The sequence below is a fragment of the Octopus bimaculoides genome, chromosome 6 (assembly GCF_046866305.1).
Source record: "Octopus bimaculoides isolate indiv1 chromosome 6, ASM4686630v1, whole genome shotgun sequence".
In the NCBI taxonomy this organism is placed as follows: domain Eukaryota; kingdom Metazoa; phylum Mollusca; class Cephalopoda; order Octopoda; family Octopodidae; genus Octopus; species Octopus bimaculoides.
In genome coordinates this window covers 106873125-106895624 of record NC_142933.1, presented here as the reverse complement: position 1 = coordinate 106895624, position 22500 = coordinate 106873125, and the positions used below count along the sequence as shown (strand labels likewise).

At 37.5% G+C, this 22500-nt stretch overlaps 2 protein-coding genes and 1 long non-coding RNA gene across 10 annotated transcripts in view; 2 read left to right on the top strand and 1 right to left on the bottom strand.

Annotated features, from left to right (window-relative positions):
• Window positions 1-1031: 1031 nt before the first annotated feature.
• On the top strand, window positions 1032-4478 carry LOC106882362 (uncharacterized). The gene is made up of 2 exons (XM_014933016.3): window positions 1032-1193; window positions 2723-4478. Exons 1-2 carry the CDS (start codon window positions 1040-1042, stop codon window positions 3034-3036), a joined length of 468 nt encoding a protein of 155 aa, XP_014788502.1. The 5' UTR covers window positions 1032-1039; the 3' UTR covers window positions 3037-4478.
• A 1585-nt stretch (window positions 4479-6063) lies between these two features.
• LOC149135357 (uncharacterized) overlaps window positions 6064-22500 on the top strand; it is an 86532-nt gene continuing 70095 nt past the window's right edge. For 2 of the 7 annotated variants that reach the window (XR_016242380.1, XR_016242381.1), the window contains exon 1: window positions 6254-7504. This is a non-coding gene — a long non-coding RNA (uncharacterized LOC149135357). Of the gene's footprint in view, window positions 7505-22500 lie in introns of all 7 variants that reach the window. The other 5 variants (XR_016242385.1, XR_016242384.1, XR_016242383.1 and 2 more) reach the window with 5 other exon arrangements.
• Window positions 11172-22500, bottom strand: part of LOC106882363 (tubulin alpha-3 chain) — a 14496-nt gene continuing 3167 nt past the window's right edge. Inside the window, exons 2-4 of one of the 2 annotated variants that reach the window (XM_014933018.3) lie at window positions 19114-19312; window positions 16620-16842; window positions 11172-12372 (exon numbers count right to left, since the gene is read on the bottom strand). In XM_014933018.3, the coding sequence (XP_014788504.2) occupies window positions 11246-12372; window positions 16620-16740 (1248 nt within the window). In that variant the 5' untranslated portion in view covers window positions 16741-16842; window positions 19114-19312 and the 3' untranslated portion in view covers window positions 11172-11245. The remainder of the gene's footprint in view (window positions 12373-16619; window positions 16843-19113; window positions 19313-22500) is intronic. The other variant, XM_014933017.3, reaches the window with a different exon arrangement.

The following is a 22500-nucleotide window of genomic DNA, read 5'->3' as shown; positions in this document are numbered from 1 at the left end:
TGGAGGAAGCGGAGGAATTACTTTCTGGAAAGGTCCGAGGAGGGGGGAGGAATTACTTCCTGGAAAGTTCTGAGGAGGGGTGCCCATCATGCTGCTGGGGAATTTAGAATTAGGGAAGCCCTACCAAGAATTCACAATGACCTCGAACCCACAAGAGTAAACAAGAGAGACAGAGACAGGCAGAAACAAGGAAAATGCCCCTTGTATTTGAATACTATGCAAATATTCTTTTAAAATACTTTTCATTTAATTTTTCCAAAATTTAATTGTTTTCCAATTCTTTTGCTGAAAAAGTCTCAATGACTGAAACCGGTACTGAAATGTTTTTTATAAAATTATTTCAGCATCAGAAGTTAGCAGAGCAAATTGAAGGGGAACAACCATACAACTATACTTTAAGTTATGTCCCCTTAAGTACAGTATAAATTTTCATATCAATGCGTGTGAAATAAAGAGGTTTGTACGCTCTTTCAATTATGCAACATACGAGGGACATAGATACCCTTTCCCCTCTAAAAAATTTTTAAGGCAATCCAAGACACCCTTGGCATTACCGTGGATGTTCGCGGAGTTGAGGCGCTGGCACAGCGAAACACCTTCTCAAAAACCTTTTATTTATTACATTTTAAATAAAGGCGATATTTCGTGTGTATGTGTATGTATGTATGCATGTATGTATGTGTATGTATGTATGTGTATGTATGTATGCATGTATGTATGTGTGCATGTATGTATGCATGTATGTATGTATGTATGTATGTATACTTACTATATAATGTATATATATAACGATAGTTGTTGACCAGGCAGTTGTTATGCTAGTGTAAGACCTAACCAACCGATATTTATATGTAAACCTTCCATGCTTCATATTAAACTTGACATTAAAATATATTTTGCACCTGACAATAGCCTTCTCTCTGTGTGATTATGGTTATATATCTATTCTATAATGAAGTATATATAAAACATTTATTATTAATCAAGTAGATTAACACTATTGTGGTGTAAGACATAACCAAGCGATATCCATAGTTTAATGGCGGATAGTGAGACTGAAGTGACATCAACATCGACAATCATGAAGAACGATCCTTGGACTCCCCTGCCGTCGATGTCAGCTAATTTACCACCGGCTCCTAAAGACCCTCTTTATGATATGATCAGCTCTGAAGAATATCTGGAGTCATTAAGTAAGATTTTAACGTTTTATTTTGTTTTTTTACTACGTGATTGAAAAGTATACCATACCAGGAAAGGAAGAATTATACACCCCCAACGAGGAAATATCTGCTGTATTTGATGGCATAAAACATTCACGGGCATATTAGACGCACAGTACCTCAATATATATTCAGGAAAAAAAAATTTTAATGCATTAAACCCTATAATTGAGGCCCGACTTCGCATGTAGGGCTCACGTTTAGAAAAAAAAATGCGTCTTACATGTCATCAAATATAGTATATGTTCGTACTTCCTACTAAAAATAGCAGCCAAATCTCTCTCATTTGACACGCTATTGTTCCGAGAAAAGCAAGCACACATTGGATAATGTAGTCTTACATTCTCATAAAAGACTAGAAAACCTTCGACATAAACACAGCTGCATTAACTTCTAACTTCTAAATAACAACATTGCTAAATAAATAACAAATCTAATTTAGAGTCTTATAATTATTATTAATTAGAGTTAATTAATTTCTAAATGTGTAAAAAGTTTAATTTTACGTTTCTGCTTTAAGGTCATGGGATGGTTAATAATCCTGTCTACTACAGGCACAAGGCCTGGAATTTGTGGGGAGGCGGATAGTCGATTACATCGACCCCAGTACTTGACAGGCTCTTAATTTATCCACCCCGAAAGGATGAAAGGTTAAGTTGACCACAGCGGAATTTGAACTCAGAACGTAGCGACGGGCAAAATACCGCTAACGATTCTGCCAGCTCGCCGCCTTTTGGATGGTTAATAATGTGTTTAGGAAAAGAGTAACTGTCACATTTCATATTCATCCAAATTAGAAACAAATCTGTATGGAGTATGTTGTTCAGTCCTGATTGAACAAGCTTACGATGAAAGGTCATTTTGTTTATCTAAGCTTAAATTAGCTTAATGTGTTTTTCTTTAACTGAGACAAAATGTGCGATTTTACTGTTATTTCTAACAGATCGAACGACCGCATAGAGGCTTCTAGGATGACTTAGAAAGCATATTAGCAGTGGTGCTGTTGTTTTTAGTGCTGAGGACTGCATCTTTGGATTCGTTTGTTCCTCAATAATGTTCATTAATTAAAAACGAAGATGACTGGTTTTATGTGAAGAATCTGACAAATAAAAAATGCCAACTTAATCTCTCTCTCTCTCTCTCCCTCTCTCTCTCTCTCTCTCCCTCTCTCTCTCCCTCTCTCTCCCTCTATCTATCTATCTTACACACATCTTTTATCTTTTACTTGTTTCAGTCATTAGATTGCGACCATGCTGGGGCATTGCCTTCTAGAATTGTTGAACGAAATCACCTCAGTACTTGCAGATATGAAATCAATTTGAGCAGGAACTGAAGAGATTGAAAACTGGCAGCCAAACTGAAAAGGTCCCTAAACTCTTTAGGGCAGTGCCCCAGTATGGCTACAGTCCAATGACTGAATCATGTAAAATATAATAAATTAGATATAAACATTAGACCTAGTGTATTCATCTTTTGTTTTTGTTTGTTTTTTTTCCTAGATCGACGATTACAACAGATCAAGTTAGAAGGCCAAAGAGAGCCAACATCAAAAGACATCATCAAGGAATTGGCACTGAAGAAAGCAGATATTATGAAAAATTTTCTCGAAGAAGGTGGCTCCTTAGAATTTGATGATGCTAATGCTTTAGATGATGATAATTTTCAATCCTATTTCCAAAGAAAATTCTGCCCCGAACGACAAGCTCTCTCCACTGAAGAACTAATTACCTTATTACAAGCTGACGAACTAACGAATCAAGTAGAAAATAACAGTAATGAAGAGTCTGTTGATATTGAAAACAGAGAAATCTAGATCGAAATGACTTTTTTTTTTATTAATATGTAAATATGTACTCATTAAAATTGCACCATTTTGATAAACTGTTTGAAGGATTTTAGAAACTTTTCTAAAATTGAATTTGTTTTGTTAAGAAAGAAAAGAGACATTGAAATCAGTTTAACAGAAACTGTTTTTTATAATTGAAATGATTTTTTTTTTTCATCTGGGAAAAGTCAAAAGTATTTCTATAAATTGTCCAGATAGATATCATTATTCCATGCAGGTTATACTAAAATATTTACTATATTTACTTGTGTATAAATTACACCACTCTCTCTTCTCTTAGGTATCTTGATTCCTCAGGGAACATAGGGCCACAACAATGTTTTTCCAAAAGAAGCGGTTCTGAGGGATCCTCTTCAGCTCGGCCTACATCATTCTGGTTGCCCTCACCTCTGTGTCGAGACTCCTGTGCCAAGGCTGTTCCTAGTTTCAGTCTTGGTTGTCAGAAGAGTTATCGGTGCGCTGGCTTCCCAAAGGCTTTCACCAGCTTGTGTCATGCGCTCTACGGGAGAGGACTCTTCCTTGACCATGTCGTTTGGGAGTGCTGTTGTGGTTTCTGTAACAGGTATGTTTTTTTCTTACTAAACTGGGTTGTTAGTCCAATGCTAAACCCCCAACCTGGAGGGTCAGTTGAATGCTCTTCATCTGGTTACCCTTCGACCTGTCTGGCTTGGGTGACCCTACCAGGAGACAAATCTCCAACCAGCATACCTCACATGGTCATGGAGACACACAAGCCCTGCAACCAACGACAAGATGGTATTCATCTGCAAGGAGTTTAGTGTTAAATCTCGGTACAAATTTTTTCCTTCATAGTTTAAGCTTTGCCCCGTGTATAAGTTGCAGCCCAGCTTATTCAGTTAAAATTAAGAATAAAATGGTGTGGTTCATACACACAGAAAGAGCTGACACTCCACCGGTTACGATGACAAGAGTTCCAGTTGATCTGATCAACAGAACAGCCTGCTAGTGAAATTAACATGTACGTGGCTGAGTACTCCACAAACATGCATACCCTTAACATAGCTCGGGGAGATTCAGCATGACACAGAATGTGACAAGGCTGGCCCCTTGTGAATTACAGGTACAACTCATTTTTGCCAGCTGAGTGGAGTTGGGCAATGTGGAATATAGTGTCTTGCTCAAGGGTACATCTCTGCCAGGCATTGAACCCACAACCATACAATCATGAGCCAAATACCCTAACCACTAAACCATGCGCCTTCACTTATACAAAAGTAAATATGATATGTAATCAATTTTATTTCATGTTTTGTCACTTGTTGTTTGTAAGTTAAATATTACTGTTAACCATTTATAAATGATCTGTGATGGTATTATTATGTATAAAAAGTTGTTATTTATTCAACAATAATCTAACTCTAAATAAAATTTATTTGTTGAAGAATGTACTCGATTATTTCTTAAATGCTTATATACCGTAAATCCTCGAGTATAATCCGCACTTTTTTCCCAAAATTTAAAGGTCAAAATTTCTAGTGTGTACTATATACGAGGTTAAAAATGAAAAATATTTTCTAAGTGATAAATATGTGAAAGGCAGTTTATTTAATATTTATTTTTCACTGACGTTATTACTGTTATTTCTTTATTTTCTGCAAACAAAGTGCACAAAAAGCTACGCATTTGCATTATGTTATATATAAAATAATAATAAAGGACATACCTTTACAAACCAAGGACGTTATATAGACCTCCTTGACTCAAGTTAGAGAAGGGGTGCGTATTGTACACAAGGTTTAGGTTTTTCAAAGGTACAGCCCCCTAAAAATCCCCTGCGTATTATACTCAAGAGTGGACTATACTCAAGGATTTACAGTATATGTGTGTATGTGTCAGCATCATCATCATTTTATTGCCCACTTTCCCATGTTTGCATGGGTTGGACAGAATTTGTTGAGGCAGATTTTCTACAGCTGGATGGCCTTCCCGTCACCAACTTTCACCTGTTTCCAAGCAAAGTAACTTCATGTATGTATGTATATTGTCATCATCATCATTGAACCTGTTTTCCATGCTTGCCTGGCTAAGTTATGGGAGACGTAAACACACCAGCATTAGTTGTCAAGCGATGTTGGGGGACAAATACACACATACATACACACACACATATATACATACATATATATATTTATATATATATATATATATATATACGACGGGCTTCTTTCAGTTTCCGCCTACCAAATCCACTCACAAGGCTTTGGTTGGCCTAAGGCTATAGTAGAAGACACTTGCCCAGCACGGGGATCACAACTACAATTTCCATTTGAATGTGATTTAATTTGATTTTGATGTAATACTAATAATTATTTAAAATAATTCTATCAAAGGGTACAGATAAACCCCATCAATATGCTAGACACCAAATGGCACTAGAAATCACTTCTGTACTCCATTAGCACAGGTTGTAAGAGAGCAGATGAAAAAAATAAATAAGATTCTTAAATCAATTGTAAACCAATTTCTAGCTTAGCACTGTAAAACACCTTGCTGTCTTCAGTAAAATATGTCAAAGTATATCCAGTGGTTTTTAGTGCCATTCGGCATCTATTTCTAGCGTGTTGGGTTTTATCCACACCCTTTGATATAATTATTTTAAATAATTATAAATTAGAAAATTACTATTTGTAATTCTCACAACATGAGATATTCAGCAACAGTACTTTGTATTAAAGACTATTTGCCAACATAACATGGCAGTCCTGGTTTAGGACGAATGTTGCTGTAATTTAGAATTTTTCCCAACGTGATAACGATTCTACCAGCTCTCTGCGTTAAAAATTATAATAATAATGAGTTTATTTTATACAATACTCAGGTTAACTACAACTCTTCAGCAAAAACATAAAAGTGGGAACCACAGTTTGCTTGTTCTTGACATTTTACAAATTTAAAAACCCACAACTTTTCAACACTCTGCTTGCTAAAAATGTGTATGATGTGACAATCGGTATAACGACAAATAAAAATAATACGATTTGCAATATTTTGTAACGCTCTGGTTTTCAAATTCTGCCAAGACTGATTTTTAAAATTAATCTTTTATCTTTTTGGATCGATAAAATAAATGTTTACAAAATCAATTTAAACGAACCATACATCCCACGAAAATGTGTACCAAAGTGGGAAATCAGAATATTTTTCTCTTTGCAAAAGTTACCTCCCTTGGATACCGCCTCGTATCCTAGCAACGTTATATCACGCCTGGCAGTTTGAGAAGCCATACCCTTCGGACATGGTTTGTTAGACGGTAGATTTTATTTACTACATCTCCATACTTCCTACATCACACAAACACACGCTCTCTTTGTTATATCTATATCTATCTATCTATCTATATACTTTTTCAAGAAGAGGGGTGAGGTCTAACGAAGTCACTGTCACATCACTGCTTGTAAATGGATATAAATATGCACCCTTCAAAAAGTATTAAGTAATTCTCTTCAGTTTCATGTTAAATTATTTTAACACAACATAAAGAAACAAACATTAATCAATCAATCAATCTATATATATATCTATCTCTCTATCTATCCGTCTACCTATCTATCTATCTATCTATCTATCTATATATATATATATATATATATATATATATAATGCCTAAGTACAGTTTGGTGCCCTCCGACTTCGTTTCCTCAGGTCAAAAATGTTAATATTTAATGCATTGGATTTGTATTATAACAGACAGAAAGAAAACTGAACTTTGTTTAAATGCGTCTTCCAATTTCATGTTTGTAATGAATGATACTAGTCGAGATAATGCCATCAATATTTTCTTGTATGATGTTTGAATACCAGGAGCAAGTTATTGGATTGTTTTCCGAGTTAAAATCAAATGTCCAACCATGTACGATGGGGTGCTGAAAAGTTCCTGGCTTTGGGTAAAAGAAGGTACAGGAGGATCAGTTAATTATGATTTTATTCAACATATTCCCCTCTCATACTCCACACTTATTCCAGTGGCCCTTCAGTTTTTCCAAGCCCTGTAAAAAGAACTAGGGAGGTTGGGCCTCCAACCAGGCCTTTCACGACACCCTTAAAACCAGGAACTTTTCGGCACTTCCTCGTTATTTTCTTTTTAATTTTCATTAACATAAATATCCTTCTACTACTTGTTTCGAAATTGCTATTTGAAAGACATGAGGAAATGTTGTCGGTGGAATACCCGAAACTGTATGTATGTATGTGTCGGCCAGCTAGAAATAGCAGCCAAATCTCTTTTATATCACACATTTTACCGACTTGATGAGTTAAATACACATTGGATAATGTAGTCTTGATATACTATGTCTGAAAATAACAAGACATGATAGTCATGCCTGGAACGGCTTGGATCGTTACCCGCGATTAAACATTAACAATGAACTGTTATGGATGTATTCCTTACTCTAATCTTTATCCGTTGCGTAAGGTAAGTTGTATTTTATTATTTACTTGTTTAATTTCTATTTTAGTATTATATAAATCATTGAAATATTTTTGATACAGAGAGAAACGTCATTTTCAGTGAGAATTTCATGTGGTTCTTTGATTATTTCTTCTTCTTTTTTGTAAATATATTCTCTGGTAAACTCTGAAAACGTTTTCAGTTTGTCTTCCATCTTTGTTGTCGGATATTTTGATAAAGAAGAAACGAGAGAGAGAGGGAGGGAGGATGGAGACAGAATGAAAGCGGAGAGAGAAAGAGAGTAGAGGGAGGGAGTAAAAGAAAGAGAGGAAGGAAGGAGAGAGAAGGAAAAGAGAAAGTGTGGAGGGTAAGATAGAACACGCGAAAGAGAGGAGACAGAGAGTAGAGATAAAAACAAAAAGAAAGGAAGAGAGGAAACGAGAGGGAAAGAAAAGGAAAATAGTGTTAGTGGAAGGAAAGAGAAAGAACAGAGGGAGAAAAAAGGGAGAGAATGGACGGACAGAGAGGGGGGAAAGCAGATAGAGAGAGGGCATGTCTATATTTATTTATTTATTTATTGCCCACAAAGGACTAAATATAGAGGGGACAAACAAGGACAGACAAAGGGACTAAGTCGATTACATCGACTCCAGTTCGTAACTGGTACTTATTTAATCGACCTCGAAAGGACGAAAGGCAAAGTCGATCTCGGCGGAATTTGGGGGATGACTATATAATAGTATTTAGTGATTTCGTTCTTCGACCTTCTATCTTCAAATTCCATCCTGGTCTCGTCTTTGCCTTGCCTCTCTCCCTCTGATCGCTAAATTGGTACTACTAAAGCAGAGTGGTCCCGAACGCGCTAGCTAGTCGTGAGTGGTCAATCCTACAAAAAGTGCGCGCGCGCAAGTGAATACATGTGTTTAGGGTTAGGATCGACCACTCACGACTAGCTAGCGTGGACGCGCGACTACTCGTTCGGGACCACTCTGCTTTAGTAGTACCTGCTAAATTGTTTTACCTTGACTTGGGCCCTAAATTCCCCGACGAGATTAGAAAGGTACCGATATGACATACATGATGTCTTGGACAGCTTTAGACTTAGCAGACCCATCTCTTTGCAAGTCTTATCTCAGCCGATTCTCTTCCAGAAGATACAAAACTTAGAAAGGCCTATGGAGAAAGGGTCACGAAAGAAGGAAAGGCAAAGTTGATCTCACTAGGGTTTGAACTCTGAGAGCAAGGAGCTGGAACGATTACCACAAAGCAATTTTTCCGACGCTCTAACGTTTTAGCCAATTGGCAAATTATTGTTGATATGCTAAACTCGATACAATATCAATAACGGTTTTACTAATAATCCTTTCTACCATCGGCACAAGACCTGAAATTTTCGGGGAGAAAACTAGTCGATTACATCGACCCCAGTACTCAGCTGGTACTTAATTTATCGACCTCGAAAGGATGAAGGGCGAAGTCGACCTAGGTGGAACTTGAACTCAGAACGTAGCAACGGGAGAAATACCGCTAAGCATTTCGCCCGGCGTGTTAATGATTCTGCCCGTTCGCCGCCTTATAATGGTTACTAATAACAAGGCCACAAATTTGGATAAGAGGGTAGAGTTGGTTTTATATGCAAAGAGGAAAAATAGAACTCAAAATATGAGTAAGTGTATATTTTTATATTTAGCAGCAGTAAAAGAGTGACTGTTACTTTTGCTAAATATTAGTACACAAACACACGTACGTACGTATCTATGTATATATGTCTGTGTGTCTGTATGTACAGACTACAATTTGATTCCAGCAGTTTAATTTCCGGTAAACTTTTTCTTTACTTTTCATTTTTTTTTTCTCCATCGATTTTTATCTTTCAGCTATAACTCTCATTTTCTTCCTGTCGTCTGCTATTCTTGGCAAGCAGACGACAACTTCTTTTCACTTCGTTGTTATTTCAGTCTTCGTCGTCTTTGTCTTCTTCTTCTTCTTCTTCTTCTTCATTTTCTTCTTCTTCTTCTTCTTCTTCTTCTTTTTCTTCTTTTTCTTCTTCTTCTTCTTCTTCCTTCTTCGTCCTTTCTTTCTTTTCTGTTGGTCTCCCTCTCTCCCCCATCTTTTATTTGTTCATACTGTTTTCTGTCCCCCCCCCCACTTGCTCTTTCTCTCGTTCCCCTTCCCCGTTGTCTCTTTCTTTAAAAGTTCTTTCGAAAATAAAGGGCGTTGCACGTTTTCTTCTTAGGCCCACCAAAACTCAAGATAGAATGGGTTTAGTGTTTACTTCAAATTCTTCCACAGACAATTGAAGGAAAGAATACTGGTGGAACCATAAGAGCATGTAGATAGATGAGTGGAGTTAGCAGGATTAGGATTAGCTGGTATACAGTCAGCTGCTGTAGATAAGCAAAGGCCTTTGTAGTTGTGTTTGAAGAGATAAGAATTTGTTAGAGTGGATGGGTATGTGAAATATAGTTTAAAAAAAGGCAAATAACTTTTTTTTTTTTTTTTTTTTTTTTTTGCTGAAGTCTAGAATATGTCTGTATTTTTGCTAAGAAAAGGAGACCAAATATATTCTTTTCTACTCTAGGCACAAGGCCTGAAGTATTGGGGGAGAGAGACAGTCGATTAGATCGACCCCAGTATGCAACTGGTACTTAATTTATCGACCCCCGAAGGGATGAAAGGCAAAGTCGACCTCAGCGGAATTTGAACTCAGAATGTAAAGACTGATGAAATACAGCTAAGCATATCGCCTGGCGTGTTAACGTTTTTGCCAGCTTGCCCACCTTGGAGACCAAATCTATTGTGGTATAAATGTGGTTGTATATAAAATTATTAAGATACTGATGTTTAGGCATCATTCTATTGGTTAAAATATTGCATTGGAATTAATATATAATTGCTCCAAAGATCTTTTTGTAGTAAAAGTCTAAAGAAGTGGTTCTTGACCATTTTTTTGCCTATAGACTCTTTTGATTCTTCTTTACTCTACTGGACCCACATATTTTGTGTAATGTTGATGTATAACCAATTCATTCCTATATTTAAGAGATGAGGAATTATGTACATTATTTACAATTGACGGATATTTGCCCTCATCTTGTTTGTTGTTAACACAATGTTTTGGCTGATATACTCTCCAGCCTTCATCAGGTGTCTTGGGGAAATTTCAAACCTGGGTTCTCATTCCTAAGGTATTTTTCGATGTTGTTGTTGTTATTATTATTATTATTATTATTATTATCATTATTCAGGTCACTACCTGGAATCGAGCTCAGAATCTTGAGGTTAGTAGCCCACACTCTTAACCACTACACCACGGGCATATCGCATAGTGGTTAAGAGCACGGGCTACTAACCCCAAGATTCCAAGTTTGATTCCAGGCATTGACCTGAACAACAACAACAATAATAATAACAACAACATCAAAAATACCTTAGGAATGAGAACCCAGGTTCGAAATTTCCCCAAGGCACCTGATGAAGGCTGGTGGGTATATCAGCTGAAGCGTTTTGTTAACAACGAACAAGATGAGGACAAATATCCGTCAATTGTAAATAATGTACATAATTCCTCATCTCTTAAATATAGAAACTATTTTTATACTGAAAGACACTGTTATGAATATAAGAAACTTTTACCTATAAGATACTCCAATGTTTAAGAAGATACAGAAAATGGATGAAATGAAACAGGTTTAGAGGTTGAAATTATTTAATTCGTAGAATAATAGAGAAAGTGACATTTTTCACATAAATATATCATGGACATTAATATTCGTCACCTTCTTCCTCTTCTACTTCTGTAGAATCGATTCCAACTTCTTCATAATCTTTCTCAAGAGCTGCCAAATCTTCACGGGCTTCCGAGAATTCACCTTCTTCCATACCCTCTCCCACATACCAATGAACGAAAGCACGTTTGGCATACATTAGATCAAATTTATGATCAAGACGAGCCCATGCTTCGGCAATGGCAGTGGTATTGCTCAGCATGCACACAGCACGCTGGACACTGGCCAGATCACCTCCAGGAATAGTGGTCGGAGGCTGGTAGTTTATGCCAACTTTAAAGCCAGTGGGGCACCAGTCAACAAACTGAATACTGCGTTTGGTTTTGATCGTAGCAATAGCAGCATTGACATCTTTTGGAACGACATCACCCCTGTACAGCATACAGCAGGCCATATATTTACCATGGCATGGATCGCATTTGACCATCTGGTTATATGGCTCAAAGCAAGCGTTGGTCACTTCTGCCACGGTTAGTTGTTCATGATAGGCTTTCTCTGTGGAAATGATTGGAGAATAAGTAGCCAAAGGAAAATGGATTCTTGGGTAAGGTACCAAGTTGGTCTGAAATTCAGTCAGATCAACATTAAGGGCACCATCGAAACGCAGAGAAGCAGTGATAGAGCTGACCACCTGGGCAATAAGTCGATTCAGATTGGTGTATGTAGGATGGACAATGTCAAGATTCCTGTTACAGATGTCATAAATAGCTTCATTATCAACCATGAATGCACAGTCAGAATGCTCTAGTGTGGTGTGGGTGGTAAGAATAGAATTGTAAGGTTCCACAACAGCAGTTGCCATTTGGGGAGCAGGATAAATAGAGAATTCCAGTTTGGATTTCTTACCATAGTCAACACTTAGACGTTCCATGAGCAGAGATGTGAAGCCAGAACCAGTTCCACCACCAAAACTGTGGAAGATTAAAAAGCCTTGCAAACCAGTACATTGGTCAGCAAGTTTTCGGATCCTGTCCAAAACCAAATCAACAATTTCTTTACCAATAGTATAATGACCTCTGGCATAATTGTTAGCAGCATCTTCTTTGCCAGTTATCAGCTGCTCAGGGTGGAACAGGCTGCTGTATGACCCCATACGAACTTCATCTGTGAAAATAAAAATAAGGAAATTGCAATTAATACTTTAGCATTCAGATTACTCTGTCAAAAGTGAATAAATAATATTCATATTGTTTTGAATTAATTATGCATTCTTGTAGCTTGAAGAATTTGATGATATGATTGTTTAGTTTTAGAATGACATTGTAGGGTAGGTGTGAGAGCCTGGATCTGTCCAATTTGAACACAAAGCAGACAGAATATTTTAGCTGGATATGGCCGGCTTAAATAAAATTCATCATCATCATCATCATTGTTTTAGCATCAACTTTCCTATGCTTGCATGGGTCAAACAGAATTAATTTAGGCAGGTTTACTATGGATGGATGCTTCCCCTGTCTCCAATCCTCATCTCTTTCTAAACAAGGTAATATTTTCCCATCACCAGACACATTTTCACAGAATATTGGAAACAAAGGGCACTGCTTGCATATGATGTTAAAGCAAAGAGACAGTAACACACACACACACACATACACACACATGACAAGCTTCTTTCAGTTTCCATCTACCAAACCCACTCACTAGGCATTGGTTGGTTCAGGGCTATAGTAAAAGACACTTGCCCAAAATGCCACACAGTAGGACTGAACTCAGAACCAGGTGATTGGGAAGCAATGTTCTTACCACAAAGCCACACTTGTGCTGATAAATTATATTATATTCACTGTTGGTTGGTGAACTCTGAGAGAAATTTCATTCTTGGTTGACACCATTTTACTTCATTTAAATCATCCATGAACCCTGGATAGTTAAATCAATAAGTATCAATTCAATTGAGATATAACCAATTCATATCAGGCCACTGTACTGTAGCCAAGCTCAAGATACTTGGCTTCCAATTACTGAATCTAATTATCTTTAATCAATTACTTTGGCCAATATAACTCATCACTGTAAACAGCTGCAACCTTAGAATTGATTATTTTTGCCTAGGCACAGGAGTGGCTGTGTGGTAAGAAGCTTGCTTACCAACCTCATGGTTCCGAGTTCAGTCCCACTGCATGGCACCTTGGGCAAGTGTCTTCTACTATAGCCTCGGGCCGACCAAAGCCTTGTGAGTGGAGTTAGTTGAATGGAATTGAAAGAAGCCCGTCAGTCATATATATATATATATATATATATATATATATATATATATATATATATATATGTATGTATGTATGTGTGTATGTATTAACAACAAACAAGATGAGGCAAATATCTGTCAAATGTAAATAATGTAAATAATGTACATAATTCCTCATCTCTTAAATATAGAACTGTAATAAAAAAAATACGGTACTAATTCTTCCTGCAGAAAGTTTTATTGGCAATGGCCCAGAGACTTATCTAGAAGGAGATTTATCCCTCATCTTTTTAATTCTTTGGTAATCTGAATTGAGCACCAGTCCTGGAAATTCTTGCAATTTGGAAACGATTTGTTTGTTAGCTTGTGTGACTGATACCCTTGAGAAAGTATAAAGACATCATCTGAGCAGCCCTTTTTGCCTTGGCGTAAGAAAAACTAAACAGTCTGGAACAGACAATCAATCGTGTCTCCATAACTAATAACGGATGTTATTGAACATGGAGCATTTATAGGTGCAGACATAACTGTGTGGTTAAAATGTTTGCCTCCCTACCATGTGGCTTCAGGTTCAGTTCCGCTGCATGGCACCTTGGGCAAGCATCTTCTACTATAGCTTTGGGCCAACTAACAGCTTGTGAGTGGACTGGTTCGGCAGAAACCAAATAGAGTGTGTGCGTGCATGTGTGTATGTGTGTGTGCACACGCGCATGTGTATATGCATGCATATATGTATGTGTGCATGTGCATGGCGTATGTGTGTGTATGCATGTGTGCATGTGCATATGTGTTGGTGTATCTAATTTATGGGCTCTCAGATTGTTAATAGAGTTGTAATTTGCAACTAAATCAAAGCTACCCTGCTTTAGAGATGAAGTAAGCTTAATTATAATTAAATCTCTTAATACCATTTCCAAAAATTTTAATTTCTGTAATTAATTTCCTCAGTATCTAAGAACAACAAGTAATTAGACAAAGACTCCCTCAAATTATTTTTCATTCTCAAAAATTGCTTTTAAACTGTACCATTTTATTTATAATGGATGGATAGGTGTCCTCATCATGTTTGTTCTTATCACAGTGTTTCGGCTGATCTACTCTCCAGTCTTCATCAGGTGTTCAAATAAAGGGTTGGATTCGAAATTCCACCAGAGTTCATCAGCCGAAACTCTAACAACAAACAAGATGAGGGCACCTGTCCATTGTAAATAATGTACATAATTTCTCATCCCAAAAATATAGAATACTGTACCATTGTGTTGTTCCTTGCCTGAGCCATTTCATGCCCTGAAAATCCAGTAGTGGTGGCCCTGGTTCAGGAGTTCCATGGTTTTGAGGAGTGTAGAACCACCTCTCAGCCACTTGTTCCCAAGTTGGCTCTGACCCAGTGTAGTAGTACCTGTCAGGCCTCCAGCTATGAGTTAATTACCATGTCACACTATTACTTTTGGACAGTGCTCACAAGACATCCCAATGGGGCCAGGGCAGATAAGGCCTTTTAGCCCATTAACTGTCCATCTAAGAGAAGATAATTCTATATCAATCCTATATCCTGATAACTATTCTTTTCTACTCTAGGCACAAGGCCCAAAATTTTGGGAAAGGGTACCAGTCAATTAGATCGACCCTCTGTACGCAACTGGTACTTAATTTATCGACCCCGAAAGGATGAAGGGCAAAGTCGACCTTGATGGAATTTGAACCCAGAACGTAAAGACGGACAAAATACCTATTTCTTTACTGCCCACAAGGGGCTACACACAGAGGGGACAAACAAGGACAGACAAACGGATTAAGTCGATTATATCGACCCCAGTGCATAACTGGTACTTAATTTATCGACCCCGAAAGGATGAAAGGCAAAGTCGACCTCAGCGGAATTTGAACTCAGAACGCAGTGGCAGACGAAATACCGCTAAGCATTTCGCCCGGCGTGCTAATGATTCTGCCAGCTCGCCACCTTATCCTGATAACTATTGGGCTCATGGCATTGTTACACCAGACCAATACAAGGTTGGCACAAACTATGCACACTATGATAATCCTTTCTACTGAAAGCACAAGGCCTCAAATTTGGGGGAAGGGATTAAGTTGATTACATTGATCCCAGTGCATGACTGGTACTTGTTTGATTGACCACCAAAAGGACGAAAGTATGCACACTGTAATAATAATCATTGTACAAGTCAAGGCCGACAGGAAGCGGTGCAGCTTCCTAGGTCTAACCGACAGTAGTATTATTCCCTTCAGGGGACTGTCACATTCAGTTGACAGCATACAACTACTTCATCGTATCACTACTGCATAAATCTCTCTGAGAGATTTAGAAATGTTTTATTTCTAAATCGTACGAGTTGTTCTGCAAACTGAAACACTTGTCACAATTTTGTAACAAAGAACTCTGTGGAGTTGAGTCTTACTGATTCCTCATGCATTGAAAGAACAAGTGAGTCCACCATTTATTCAAAAGAGATGTTTTACAACATGGTGCTTCATTGCAAATAACATCAAATATATAGTAAGTATATTCATAGGTGCAGGCGTGGCTGTGTGGTAAGAAACTTGCTTCCCACCCCATAGTTCCAGGTTCAGTCCCAATGCATGGCACCTTGGAAAAGTGTCTTCTACTATAGCCTCAGGCTGACCATAGCCTTATGAGTAGATTTGTTAGATAGAAACTGAAAGAAGCCCATCATATATATATATACGTATATATATGTAAATGTTTGTGTGCCTGTATTTGCCCCCCCCCCCCATCACTTGACAACCACTGCATGGCACCTTGGGAAAGTGTTTTCTACTATAGCCTCAGGCCGATCAAAGCCTTGTGAGTAGATTTGTTAGATAGAAACCAAAAGAAGCCCTTCATAATATATATATATATATATATATATATATATATATATATATGTATATATATGTATGCATGTATGTATATATGTATGTATTTGTGTGTCTGTGTTTATCCTCCCACCATCGCTTGACAACCGATGTGTGTTTATGTCCCTTGTAACCTAGCAGTTCAGCCAAAGAGACCAACAGAATAAGTACTAGGCTTACAAAGAATAAGTACCGGGGTCGATTTGTTTGACTAAAGGCGGTGCTCCGGTATGGCTGCAGGCAAATGAGTGAAAAAGTAGAAGAGTACTGCTGAAACATTGCTTACCGACAACTGTAGGCTCCAAATCAACAAAGACAGCTCTCGGAACATGTTTCCCAGAACCCGTCTCACTGAAGAAGGTGTTGAAGGAGTCATCACTACCACCAACTGTCTTATCAGATGGCATTTGACCATTTGGCTGAATTCCATGTTCAAGACAGTACAACTCCCAGCAGGCATTACCAATCTGGACACCAGCTTGTCCAACATGTATACTGATACACTCACGCTGAAAAAAACAAGCAACAACAAAAACGTTTAGTGTTAAATAAAAATATCAAAACCTCTGGGGTCTAATAGTGCATTGCTGTTTTGATGGTATATAATTATAAACTATGGAGCTCAACATATTAATTAGACTGAGTGACCCCTAAATGAGTAAAGCGAAGGAAACAGAATAAAAATATTTTTTATCAAGGTAAAAATAGCTTTTTATATCAGCAGTTGATGTTTGTGAATCATTAACACTGAAAATGAAAACGAAAATAAACACAAATTAGAATAGAGTAGAGAATTATTAGTGCTGACATGGTTTGGTGGTTAAGAATTTTGATAGTCAACCAAATAGTCTCAGGTTCAGTCCCACTGCATGGCACCTTATTTTATACACACACACACACACACACATATATGTATATCAAAAGATGTGTTATAACACTATTCCACATATACACAAACAGTCGTACCAGCAATCCAACATACCTCAATCATCAGCTGCCTCACTTATATCATTATGGTTTTGACTTAAAAGTTAAATCATTAACAAATTTGTTAACTAAAATTAATAGTTATCGCCAAGCCAACATGGCAGTCCCAAAATTAGGACGAAAGCTGCCGTGAATTCACGGCAGCTTTCGTCCTAATTTTGGGACTGCCATGTTGGCTTGGCGATAACTATTAATTTCCAGTACCGCTGCCGTAGTCTCCTTTAGAGAGACTTAGAAATATTAATAACTAAATTTGTTAACTTCGTTAATTAATGACTAACAGTTTGGTGCCTAGGTTTGGTACCATTTCTGGTCTCCTATGTATTGATATGCCTAGATTCTACTGAATCCTATAACTAATACACACACACACACACACACACACACACACACACACACACACGGGGAGAGACGTGGTTATGTGGTTGACAAAACTTGCATTCTAACTTTGTGGTTTTGGACTTAGTTCTACAGTGTAATACTTTGAACTGGCATCTTTTACTGTAGCCCTGGGCTGACCAAAGCCTTGTGGTTGGATTTGGTTAATGGAAAATGGTGAGCAGACGCACATACATATTGACATACATCACAATTCTTTTTGAAATTTCAAGTTTCACTTTGTAGATGCATTTGATGTGTGCTAGTATGTATGCATGTGAGCTCATCAATTATTTTTTTTTTTTCCATATTAAATTCCGATATAATCGTAATCTATACACTCCGAAAGGTATTTGTAGAAAATTTCTTTAAAAATTATTGATTTTTCTGAAAGTTATGAGGAAACAAAGCCGACTCGTGTGAATTTACTGAAACTCTTCTCCCCGTCCTCGAAGTTGTGAGGATATAAAGTCGGTGGGAGCACACCTGTGTAGGTATGCCGGGTTGAGAATATAAACTAACTCATGCGCGTTTGTGTGTGAGTGGTGTTGTCTTGAGAACAATTTGTTAGAGAACAATTTCAGAGGAAGTAGACAAGATAATTGATAGTTTCCCCCTCGTCTTAAAATAACATGTCTGTTTTTAAAACGAAGTTGTTGCTGTTTTTAGGATAGCAGACAATGTTGTTTGTGTCCATGTGCGTTGCAGGGAGGGACGTGGTGAATAGAAGATGAGAAACTGTCCTCAGTATTGTCACATTTAGTCTCACAGATAAGGAAAAGGCCTGGAATTAAAAAAAAATATTATTTATTCATTTGTTTTTGAAGCTGCTGAAATACCAGATGAACGAATGAAGTCAACAGTGTTCCTGCTTGAGTTGTGCGCTTGTGCGCGCGCACACTTACACAAGCATGTGCGCATACAAGCTTTTCAGGACGAAATTGAATTCCTTTTTTTTTTTAATAGGAGAAATTTGAGCGATAGTTAATCGTATGGATGCGCATATATTTAGCAAAGAAAGAGAAAATTTGCCCGTAATGCAAACTGCTGTGCATTAACAACCACCTTTTATCAGAGAGAGAGAGAGAGAGGCGGGGAGGGGGGAATGTGCCGTGCGTGTGAAAGCCACACGTCTTTTTAGTGTGTGTAGATTTCTATGGAATCGGTATTTCTTTATAAACGGTCAACGCCGATGTTTGCTCCCTATATAAATTGTTGAAAGTCACTGCAGTTGATGGTACAAAAGACGCTCGGGTATATTTGACGCACCTCAATTTCAGCCGCTCATAAACGAGTAAAAGAAAAAGAAATCAAAGCATATATTTTAGACCCAGATTTGTATACAGAATCCAGGGTGATTATTTCACACCGCATATTATTAAATTACATTAAAATTCATGGATAATTTCTATTACCTTTAAAAACAATCACTTTGCAGGAATCACCCCGTTCTTACAATTTCCCATCCCCTACTTAGTTGTAAGGTCTTCCTATTTTGGCATACGACAGAAGCCTAGTTCCTTGAGGATCAAGACCAAGGGTTGGCAAACTTCTTGTATAGTTGACTCCTTCATGGAATCGTTGGTAACTTATTGAGCCCTGTTATGTAAATTTCTAAAATAAAATTAAAAAGTATAATTAGTAAAATAATTCTTGATTTTTAAAACAATTACTCCTTAGTTCTTTTGTGTCGTTATTGCTTTTTATTAAAAAATATTCGAAGAGGAAATTTAATGAAAATACGAAATTGATAAAGAACATTAAAAATTGAGTGATATAGTCAGAATATTTCATATGAAATCTGTTTCTTGAATACTAGTCCGCAGTATTGACCAAACCATCAGATGATGTTATATACCGCTGGTCACAATGCGCTTCCAATTCTGCCTTGATTGCGTCATTGTCAAGGAATCAAAACCACAATCTTACGATCATAAGTCCAACACCCTGTAGGCATCTAGCTTGACCCTGCCTGAGATTTGAAACCAAATCCACCGGCTTGTTGCTTGTCAAAACGAGCGGGAAATCCTCTCCACATCAGATGATTGATGAGGAAACGCTCGACCTACAACCCTAACCACCAAGCCACGCGCCTCCACCTTATTATTTCTAAGTAGGATATGGGCCAAACAGATCCAAAGACCCAGTTCTCGGTGATGTGATAGCACTATTAATAAATTACACAAAGTCTCTTATCTCAAAATGTTAACGTTGATGAAAAGGTGATCATTTAGTAGCCTGTAGTAAAATATTTCCCGAATTCTATAAAAATCGGGGGTGGGGGGAGTGCGGGATGAATGAATATTGCTTGTGGCCGTAATATCACTGCAAAAGGATTTGACAAGCTCAGAAAATATAAAGATTTGCTTATTGAAATCGAAATAATGTAGAATCTCAAGGCGGTTACAATACCAGTGATTGTATGAGCACTAGGAATAATAATAATAAAAAAAGGGGAGCTGAAAATTATTTGAGCGTGATCCCTGGCTTCAACTTGTACGTCACATGTATTGAGAAGAGCAATGTCGCCGTGAGAACAATTATCAGCCATGCAAATAATTTTTTTAAAGTTTTATTTGATTTTGTAGATGAACAATCGGGTGTGTTTATTCTAATGGCCTGTCAATGTATGCAGTAAGTTTCTATTTTTTTTTTTTTTGCCCTGTGGTAGGGGGTCGGGTAGACACTCGGCAAGAAATGGAAACAAAACTGAAAGAAGAAAAACTCAAAATAATAATTATGGTTTCAAATTTTGACACCAGGGCAGCAATTTCGGGATGGAGTAATTCGATTATCTCGATCCCAGTGCCTAACTGGTACTTATTTCATCGATCCCGAGAGGATGAAAGCAAAGTCGACCTCAGTGGAATTTGAACTGAGAACGTAAAAACGGACGAAACGCCGCTAAGCATTTTGTCCGGCGTGCTAACGATTCTGACAGCTCGCCACCTTAACTGATTTCAGCACAAGGCCAGCAAGTTCGGGAGAGGGGCTAAGTCGATTAAATTGACCCCAAAGTTCAACTAGTACTTATTTTATCGACCCCGGCGGAATTTGAACTCAGAACATAAAGACGGACGAAATGCCACTAAGCATTTTGTCCGGCGTGCTAACGATTCTGCCAGCTCGCCGCCTTATTAATAATCCTTTCTACTGAAGGTACAAGGCCTTGAAATTTTTGGGGGAGGGGACTAGTTGATCACATCGACCCCAGTGTTCTACTGGTACTTAATTTATCGATCCCGAATGGACGAAAGGCAAAGTCGTCCTCGGCGGAATTTGAACTCAGACCGTAAAGACGAACGAAATATCGCTAAGCATTTTGCCCGGCGCCTTCGCCGCTTTATTATAATGATAAGCTTAATAGCTTCTTTGCCTCCTCATCAGGAAAGAATGTTGATAAAAATAAACAGCACCCATCAACTGTTATTTGCTGCTACGGTTCGTATATCGTTAACCTACGTCTGCTGTTTCTTGTCTCGTTTTGTTGGAGAAAACCGTCCCAACGACTAAAAGAGGGTCAGGAACTCAATATTTATGAAATATCTTCTTTGATTCTTTCTCTAGAATCGATCACTGATCTTATTTCTCTCTCCTTCTCTCTCTAACACACACACATACGCACACACACACACACACGCACACACACACACACTAGTTTCTATCCTTTTAGATACCTGTATGAGATAGGAGATATATAAATGTATATCAATGTGTAGTGTATATATATATGTGTGTGTGTGTGTGTGTGTGTGTGTGTGTGTGTGTGTTATGTACGTGTATAATATATATACTCTTTCTCTGGTTATTTCATCGTATTCCTTTCTGATGAAGAACGTAGGCTCGAAACGTAAAAGACTTTCTCACCTTCCCGAGTGTCAAACTAATACACCTGCTTGTTGTTCATACACCTGTCTTCGTCTTTTGTTTTTCTGTTAATTTCAACTATGTATGTATGTATGTATATATCTATCTATCTCTCTCTCTCTCTCTCTCTCTCTCTCTCTATATATATATATATATATATATATATATATATATATATATATATATATATATATAAGTTCAAAAAAACAATAACAAAAAAAACAACAAAGTGAGGACGTGATACGGATAGTGTTATTGGACGCTCAGGAAAGGAAAGAGAGAGTGTATGACGTTTCGGGCGTAGCCCTTCGTCGGAAAGATGGAAAGTTCGGAGAATGGAAGAACGGAGAAAGAGCAAAATGGTACTGATGCCCACGAGGTTACATTGTGTATATATATATATATATATATTTCGTTATATATATGATAGAAAAAAAAAAGTAAATAAGTGGAAATTTTACCGGTGAGTGTATAAAATTATAAGGCACTAAAAGCGAATGACTCCCCAGACACAACAGTAATATATATATATGTGTGTGTGTGTGTGTGTATATATATATATATATATATATATATACATACATACAAGCATTTTTTCAGTGTATGATCACAGAATTGAAAGTGTAAAATATATGAAAACAACATTAAAATTTTGCAAATAATAATAATAATAATAATAATAAACGAATGTTTAAAATTCAAAAAAAAAAAAACTCAGGGCGGGGTAAAATTTCAGTAGGTGGTGGTGGTAGTGATGGTAGGGAGTGTGTGTGTGGGGGGGGATTGTAAAATTTCGTCGTTGGAAACAGAAATCCGAAAAAATTAATTGGAGGGAAGAGAGGAGGAAACTCAGCAGCAACATAAAGGGGTGTGCTTATTTGACACGCCCGCCGGACACTGCTGAATGGTATATAATGTTAATAGTTCCAGGTTAA